An 8906-nucleotide genomic window follows, 5' to 3' on the forward strand; every position below is an offset into this window, starting at 1 on the left:
CCCATCTGGGCTGTATAACCCTCCTATATGCAGTTTTGTCTTTGCATCAAGACAGAAAATTGTTTATGCGTCCATCAGAGGTTGAGCTTCGCTCATTCCAACTCGCCAAGAGATCATATGACACACTAAACAGACACGCAGCACACACAATAGCAAGGCAGGGCCTGCAGCCAGCAGCAGGATTACGAGTCCTTCATGTGAGTCTGACTCCCTGCCTTTTATTTTTCCACTCTGGCAGCGTCCCCTAAAGGTCTCTGGCGCAGCCCTCACGGTCTAAACTTCACAAAAGTAGCAGAGTGGTCTGCAGGTTGGCTCCTCATCATACAGTCACGGCGGGGTATTTCTGGTCACCGGTGGGAGGAGGGCAGGGGGACTGGAGGGGTCTGTATCCTCCCTGAGTGGGGTCCATGAAGGCTGCGGCAGGGTGGGCGTAGCCGATGTACTGCGGGTGAAGAAACTGTCCCTGGTGAGGCATGATTTGCGTGGCCTGCTGGCAGTTGAGCACGGAGAAGTTAGTGGGCATGTTGACGAAGACGCTGGCATCGGGGGGCAGGCAGCAGGAGGCCTGGGCCCGCATGAGGGCAGGGGGAGCGGGGCGGGGTGCAGCGGGCGGGGCAGAGGAGCTGGACGAGGTGGCTGTACTGGACTGGCGTGACGATGAACCCCTGGAGGTCCCCACGCTGGCCATCATGGGGATGGTCTCCAAGAGGCGGCCACTGCCCGGCCCTCCTCCTGTCGCACCTCCTGAGGACAGTTCCTGTTTGGGGCGGAGGCAGCGGCAGCAGCACACGGCGACCACAGAGCCCACCAGGATGAAGGCTACAAACACAGAGCCCACGATCAGGAACGGCACATAGATGGGAACTACAGAGAGAGAGAAGGAAAAAAAACAGCTATCACATCTGCTTTTGTGGCAAAACATTGACTTTCTAGGTTGAGCATTAAACTTCAAAGCAGTACTGCCTCACACACAAGTGTCTTGCTTCCCTTCACAGCAAAAACTCCCACAGGTGAGTGGAGATTGGGTAAGGCAGTGAAACAAAAGGTTGAGCGGAGAGGAGTGTTTGGACTTGGGTAGAAGAATGAGAGGTGCACTGGGACTGAGAGTCCTCAGGGAGCCCCGGGCTCTCATTAGCAGTTATTAACTTTGTTTTGATCTGTTTTAATCCTCAGCACCCTGCTGTGTCCCCAGCCTCCTCGACCCTGTGTGTGTGTGTGTGTGTGTGTGTGTGTGTAGCGGTGACATTCTTAAGCCCGGCTCACCAGCAGATATTTGTGACCCTTCTTTTTCTTCGGCTATTTATGACCAACCCTTTGAAAATAAGTTACTCGAGTTGAACTGCAGTACTTGGCTTCAGAAGGGTATTAAAGTCGACTGATTTAATGGGCTGAATGGGAGCTCATTCAGCCCATTAAATCAAATGAGTAAGCCAATTTCTTCTCACTGACCTGTTCTTTCTCTTTTTGTTGAAAACAGCAAATCAGACTCGCAAGAAAGTTCTTGTGTAACTCTCACAATTCCACCAGTCATTCTGATTTGTTGGGTCAAATAGTAAAGGCATTATTAAAAACAATCTTGACATTTTTATCTGTTAAGATCTCAGTTCCAGTTTCTGTAAATGTGCTAAGTAAGCAGGAGAAGCTCCAACAGCAACTTTGAAACATGATCAACAATAACTTAAGGAGAAATAACAGCGTTCTTTGTTCTCCAATTTCACCTTTTGGCCGAAAAGCGAAGGCACGTAGTGAATGTTTTTGGCAGAAACGGGGTGACCGGCGAGATGAGGTCACTTCTGAGGTGTTTTTTTCTTTCTTGTTCATTTCCCATGCCCACTCGCACAAACACCTTACAAACACAATAAAGACCATGTCACATTATAAGTGATCGGTTGTGTTTTATTGTTCCCACAGGGTGTAGTTATTTCCTCCTCTGAATGTGCCCATGCGTTATGAGGTGTAACTGTATGCCAAAGAGAGAGAGGTGGAAACCCAGCTTCAGTTTCCTTTTGTCTCTTTGAAATACATCCATACGGCCTTGAGAAACTTTTTTCATAATGCTCATCAAAAGTAGCAGGGTATTAAAAAGGATTACTGCATGAAACATGTTAAGCTAGGGGACATTCATCAACTGAGGCGGTAAGACCGGGTGACAAAAGACACAGGCCAGCAGCGAAAGAGGCTATGAAACAAACGAGGACCTTGACCCATCTCCCTTTGACAAGAAGTGGTGTCGACTTCAGAGGCTAATGTACCTCACAGCTACAGACCTTCCAGTAAACAGGTTTTAACAGGAACTCTGTTATGGCAACACATATATACGTTACGAGCACAGAAATGTCCTGCACTTATAAGGCCTCCACCTCTACATCTCTGCTTTCACTCCCTTTTTCTGTACTGATGAGGATTAGTAATTGCAGAATTGCTCATCTTGTTTTACTTCACTTCTACTTTCAACTGCAGAGCTCCTTTCCAAAACTGTAAATCAGTAATGTTGGGGGGAAACACCACTTAAAGTTCAGCAAACAGGCCGCAGTGAAGAAGTACTCAGATCTGTGTGCAAGTAAAAAATACAGCAAATCTAAAAAAATACTTCATTACAAGTAAAAGTTAAATTTTCTAGAAGTATCAAAAACAAACAAACTCATTATGGATGTTGTCTTGGATGTTGTCATAGGGATATTGCATGTTAGCAGCCCTGAGGCTGTATACTTATAGGTACAATGTTGCTTTGAGCTAAATGCTAACATGCTCATAATAGCAATGCTAAGTGGCGGATGTTTAGCAGGTATAATGTTAATGTTGAACATAATGGAAATCACATTTCAATCTGGTCCAACAATGCTATCAATGGAATCTGGTTAAAAAATCAACTTTGCTGGCTGGACACATTTGTACAATTTATTTTTACTTTTAATCTGTTTTTTTATGAAATGTTGGAAAACCTTTCCTCTATTGAGCTTTAAGCGGTTATTTAAATGTAATTAGCTCTCTTTGAGGAACTGCTAACAGCTCATAGACATCTGAAATGTGACAAAAGTGCTCAGGGTAGCCACTGGTTTAATATTTAAATGTATTGTACTTTATAAGCTAATACATGTTGTTTATGTTAAAATCTTAAGGCATAACTAATAACTACAGCTGTCAAGTAAATGTAGTGGAGTAAAAAGTACATTTCCCTCTGAGTTGTAGTCAAGTAAAAGTCAAAAGTATAGCATCAAATAGAAAGTACAAGTACCTCAAAATTGTACTCAAATAGAGCCCTTGAGTAAATGTACTTAGTTGTTTCCACTGCTGAGCCTGCACTGCATCTGGAGAACTGTTCTCACTTTGTGAAATTTCTGTTTTAACTGTCTGCTATTTTTTTTTCAGAGGACTTTATTTCTTTACCACTTGCTAAGGTGTGATGTTCTCATTTTGTGCACATGGTTGTTGAACCCCTTATTGTTCCCTGTCACTCCTCCACACCTGTTGCTGCAGTTAGCTCAGCCCCCCTCTCTCTTAAGCTCTTGTTTTGGGCACAATCTTTGTGGCTGTGCTGGCTGGACTCTCCCTCGTCTCTCCCACAGGATTTCTCCTGTTCCTAAATACCATATGTTCCTTCATGTTGAGCACATTAATAATTTCCTGTCTGTTATCCATTGACAGCACAGTGTGTTTCTTTCCTGGATGATTAATAGGCTGCAAACATATGAAAAATGAATGAAATACACAAAGTGAACTAGGCCTTCCTCTTGTGAGGAAAAAGCTGCTTTTATTCTTTAAGTTATTTTGGCTGAAGGCCACTGGATGAAATGTACACTTCTTCCTGCAGTGATAAGGCATGATTGTTTTAGCAAATGACAGATTATAGCTAGAGGTCCAAAAGAGGGCATAATATCCTCCAAGGAAACATGAAGTAAGCCTGTGTTGCCTTTCTCTCTGATGTCCAATATTTGCTCTGCTTTCCTGAGTGCTGTTATCTACTTGTTGATCTTTTATTAAAGATATGAAGCAGCTTCAAGAGGCTTTATGGTAAATGAATCTATGGGAATGTAAGCAATGATGAATGGGGAGCCATTATGGCGAAAGAAGATGTATTGTTACCTAATCCACTATGTACATTTGACATTATGGGTTATAGTTTGCCCTTAGTTTGGTAATGATGCCTCTCTTAAATACAGTTTATACATGTGTGTGTGTGTGTGTGTGTGTGTGTGTGTGTGTGTGTGTGTGTGAGTGTCTCCTTTTAAGCAGCTCTAAGTGAGAATCCCCTGAAAGAGCACAGACACCAGAGAGGCTACAGTGGGGGATTACAGGAGGAGAGGGACACGAGCCTGGCAGGAAATGATGCATAACACGATGTGTGTGTGTGTGTGTGTTTTTTATTTTTTATGAGCAGAGCTGTCATCGCCTTTGGTGAGCCACTGTCCAAGATCCGGTCAAATCCAAACTTGATCCCCGTGGGGACAGCGTGATGTGAGCCTGCGGTCCCTCTCGCACTGGCCAGAACAAACACAGCTATTTATAAGTGCAGCATGGCACAGTTTGCCATTTGTGAGTGCAGTTAACTGTTTTGTTTGGAGGAGTCTGCTGCTGTCTCTTGTGCAGCTGTCGTTGCCAACTGGGATAGGCAGCAGATGAGCCTTTTAACAGGGAGATACTGTGGGACTGTTGGGTTTATGAGGGGAAAACCAAACTGCAGTAATAGGTCTGCAATTTACAATATCAAATTTAAGACATGCTGTGCATGCACCCCTTGGGGCACGGGGATCAACATATTTGTATTAATTTATGAGTCACTTTCAATTACATTAATTGGAATAAACCAAAAACAAACATTCAGCAGTGTTGTATTGTTGTTTTAACTGTTATTCACAAGTTTTAGTATGTATACTGGTGATAACTGATTATCAACACATTTGTGGAGGAAGTTGCTGAAACAGTAGAATTTAATACCTGCACCGGAGTCCTTGTTGTCCTTGCTCTCTGTCCCGGGCTCCTTGGCCTGCCGGTCGTTATCGCAACTCCCTTGATCCAGCCGGGCCTCCGTGCTGGAGCAGCAGTAGCGCAATTCGCATTTCCCGCAGCAGATGATCGCGTCGTCTGCGTCGATCTTCTCCGGACACTGGAAGCCTTCCTTCCACGCGCCCTGTGAGTCGTGCCAGCCGTGGCAATACTCCCCACTGGCTTTCACGTCGATAATAACCAGGAGTAGAGTCACAATCGCGGTGACGGACATCGGGAAACCTCCTCCCCACATCCTCGGCCAGGTGGCCCGCAGCAGCACGCTGGCGCACTGAAGGAGACAGAGAGGCTTTCACTCCCCGCGTCCAACCTGGTGAGGAGAGTGATACGGTGGATCGGTACGATGCGGGGAGCTGAGGGGATGAAGTGGGGGAGCAATAAACCACTTAGAAGCTGTCATTTGTTAGAGGAATCCCGTGCGTAAATCAGATCCAACGTCTCCAAAAGTGACTCCACAGTGTGGGTGATTATCCAAGAGTTGTAGAAGACAACACAAAGAGGTCTGCTATTGAAATTTAATTTCTAACAATAATTCTCCATTTGTAAACCTTCAGAGCTCTTGCTAAAACCCAGTATGGAAAGAGTAAATTGTCTCCTCTGGCACCACAGCGAGGTTGTTCATGTCTCCGGACTCTTCAAATTACTTTACACAGGGATGCAGAGAAACCAAATCGTGTAGCCTGATCCATGCTGCTGTCACTCATAAGACCCCTCACAGCCAGCCCTGTGCGCAAAGATAAGATTTCAAACTTTTGTAGCTTGGTCTGCATTGTTGGGCAAGTCAGCCAAGTCTGAGTCCGTGTAACCCGATTGAACTAAAGCGCGCAGAGTCTATCCAACTTTGCGTCAGAGTAAGAGGGGCGTGTAAAAAGTCAGATGCAAATACAAAACCTCTTAATCGAGCAATAAAAACCAAGTTGGTCAAGAAGCAAAAAGTAAAACACAACTTCCGATTGGAAATGTTAAAATAAAAGTCTAACTAGAATGAAATGTGCAAGTTGAAACTTTATGGAGTGCTTTTAAATAAAGTGGCCCAATAAATGATGACTAAAATAAACAATTCAAATAATTTATTGTATGGAAATTTTGAACTTGTTATAGTATCTTCCAGATCTAAATTGTTTTGCCAGCTTTATGAATTTTCAGTTTTATCTTTTGTTCTTGCAGATATACTTCAGAGACATTTGATTGGCTACATTATCTATCAATTATGGATATATGCTGTCAACCACTTTCATTTGTCACTGTCAATGCAAGCCCTCCTCATTGCTTTTTTTTTTTTACTAAAACATACTTTTATTTTGAAAGCAAGCTACGTTATTTCTGGTTGGATATTGCTGCTGACTTGACGCAGCTTCTCACACCATTACACATCAGCTATTTACTTGGAGCAATTGCACCGAAGTTCAGTTAAACTTTTCCGGGCTGAGCTTGGTTGTCGCCTGGTGAAAAGCATCTGAGAGTTTATCAGTTTGAGTCTGCGCCTGCAAGCATCCCTCCTCTGCCATCACCAACAGGGGCAGCGTTCACCAGCATTTACGCACATGGTGCCAATGCCATCTAGTGGCGTTGCCAGATCTTTGCTTCTTTGCAAACAACTGGCAACATCACTAGATACACGTTAAGGCTAGTTAAGGCCACTTACTTGAGTATTCCCATCAGTTCCACTTAGTAATTCTGCTGCACCACATTTAGGAGGCAGATACAGTTTTTACTACATTAAATGTATACGACTTATTTGAACATGATGCTTTATGACCGGTGGTGGAAAAGAAATATGTAGCCTATATTTACTCACAGATTTTTAAGTTCCTGTACTTCAATTTATTATTTACATTTTGAGGGTTAGGAAAGCCTACAACAGTGCGTGCATAAGCACAGGTTCTTAAAATGACCTCCACCCCAGAGAGCTGCAACTGTAATAAGATGCTATACAGTTAAATGGCAATTCATCTCTAAAAAAATATAAACATATAGTAGTCTATATCTTGCTCATAAAACGTCTGAATGCAGGAATTTTGCTTGTAACAGGCTATATTTACACTGTGGTAGGCCTTCTGCTGCTTACAGCTAACTATCTGACCACATCTTCCACCACTATGAACTACACTACCCAGCAGCTTATAGCGTTAAAGCAGTTAGCTCCCACTCAACAAGCTAGCTACAACATTAAATACAGCTTCAAACGATGTAGCGTTACATCAGTAATAATGGTTAAATAGTATCATCTTGATGGCTTAACATTCACGTGGTCTATCTTGCTGTATATTGTATACTTTTATTTTTGATAAGAATTCCTCTTCCACCGCTGAACGATCCTTGCTCGCCAATACTTCATTTCCCATGATGCTCCACTGTGACGCGTTAGCAACAGCACAGGAAGTGGCGCGCAACTGTTGAAAAACTGTCCCACAACAAACTGAAGAGGAGATGTTGATGCTGTTCACCTTTGTCAATTTTTGAGCTGTTGTGGCAAAGTTATAGACAACCCGACGAGCTTTTCTTATACAACTAACAGTGGCTTCGTAACGTGTAACGTAAGTGCTATTTCTACATTTAGCTAGCTTAGCATTAAATCACATTTTAGCTCGGTTAACGTTAAGCAAGTTGTCTGAACAGATGTCGTTCGTGAGAGGTGGACGTCCACAACAACACAACAAAGGTAAAAGGCCTGTTCGACCCAGGAAAGCAGCAGCAGCTCCCAAAAAAGATTGGGTGGTGAGTACTGTCTGTCAAGCGCTAAAATACATTATAAAGGCAGTAATAGTGTTTTTTTAATGAAGTAGCCTGGAGTTATGCTGCACAATTCCACATATTCCCCTTATTTTAGCTGTGAACATTTTCCCTCATGAAGTAATCTTCGCTTAATCCTTATCTTTAAATGCATAAAATATAATTTCTAAGTTTTGAAAGCAAATGAAGTGATGTCGTCCCTCTCCTGGTGGTTTCAGAGCACCGTCAATGACCTGTCTGTGCACAAGCTGTCGCCTGCAGAGCTGGTAAGGTGTTTGACTGTGTGACCGTGTACAACTGAGAAGCAACTCATACTGTCATACTATGTCTTATAACAGCACGTGGACATCATTTTAGTGAGCTGATGGTACTGAAAACAACAGATCAAGGTATTTCCAGCCCATATTTAGTTGTCTTATCAATCGCTTCTGCCTCAGAGCCATCGGCATGAGATTCACAAGTCCCACAACAAGGCAGCGGCTCAGTGGGAGCAGAGAGAAAAAGCCCTACAGCGCCGGTTCAGACCCACTGGGAGCCCTGCAGCTCTAGACCGCGCCAGCCTCAGCATCATCAGGGAGGTACGTGTGACGATGAGTTCCCGTTACTCCTCGTGGTTTCTTTGCTTTTCTCAGTGTTTGTTTGTTTTCGAGGAACTGTAGATTTGTGTTTTACTGCTGCAGGTGTTCTCTGACAAGCTGCTGCTTCAGGATGTGCTGGCTCGCTCTGACAGAGCCATGGCTGTCGTCAAAGACTTGTTTGGAGACGCTCCACGCAGGCAGACTGGTATAGATCTTCTCATTCGCTCTGTTGTTGTATCTATAGATACATAGAGGCAGTGCTAAGTGAATACAACACGCGATGTACAAGCAGAAGCTTCACATTTACGATATTTAGTTTTCCAAGAAGATGAGATGTTTATTACTAAACTAGAATTTCTCTTTATTTCTTCCTGAGATTTTAAGGATTTTTGGGTTGTATACAGAGTGTTTATGTATTTCTGCAGGGCACCCCAGTGTGACGATGGCTCCAAACTGTGACTCTGACTCAGAACTGCCTGTGCTTCAAAGACCAGATCCTCCCACTCAGCTGTCACTGCTCAGCCAGTCTCTGATGGACCCACAGGTGTGTGTGTGTGTGTGTGTGTGTGTGTGTGTGTGTGTGTGTGTGTG

The 8906-nt window shown here is 43.7% G+C and overlaps 2 protein-coding genes across 4 annotated transcripts in view; one reads left to right on the plus strand and one right to left on the minus strand.

Annotated features, from left to right (window-relative positions):
* Window positions 1-6: 6 nt before the first annotated feature.
* Window positions 7-5830, minus strand: shisa2b (shisa family member 2b). The gene is made up of 2 exons (XM_031850580.1): window positions 4936-5830; window positions 7-864 (listed from the first exon to the last, which is right to left on the minus strand). Exons 1-2 carry the CDS (start codon window positions 5237-5239, stop codon window positions 320-322), a joined length of 849 nt encoding a protein of 282 aa, XP_031706440.1. The 5' UTR covers window positions 5240-5830; the 3' UTR covers window positions 7-319.
* Window positions 5831-7398: 1568 nt separating this feature from the next.
* spice1 (spindle and centriole associated protein 1) overlaps window positions 7399-8906 on the plus strand; it is a 4908-nt gene continuing 3400 nt past the window's right edge. For 2 of the 3 annotated variants that reach the window (XM_031850575.1, XM_031850576.1), the window contains exons 1-5: window positions 7399-7722; window positions 7956-8003; window positions 8175-8315; window positions 8418-8520; window positions 8741-8859. In XM_031850575.1, coding sequence (XP_031706435.1) covers window positions 7624-7722; window positions 7956-8003; window positions 8175-8315; window positions 8418-8520; window positions 8741-8859 — 510 coding nt within the window. In that variant the 5' untranslated portion in view covers window positions 7399-7623. The remainder of the gene's footprint in view (window positions 7723-7955; window positions 8004-8174; window positions 8316-8417; window positions 8521-8740; window positions 8860-8906) is intronic. The other variant, XM_031850574.1, reaches the window with a different exon arrangement.

Source organism: Anarrhichthys ocellatus, unplaced genomic scaffold, assembly GCF_004355925.1.
Source record: "Anarrhichthys ocellatus isolate YVR2014 unplaced genomic scaffold, GSC_Weel_1.0 scaffold10, whole genome shotgun sequence".
Lineage (NCBI taxonomy): Eukaryota > Metazoa > Chordata > Actinopteri > Perciformes > Anarhichadidae > Anarrhichthys > Anarrhichthys ocellatus.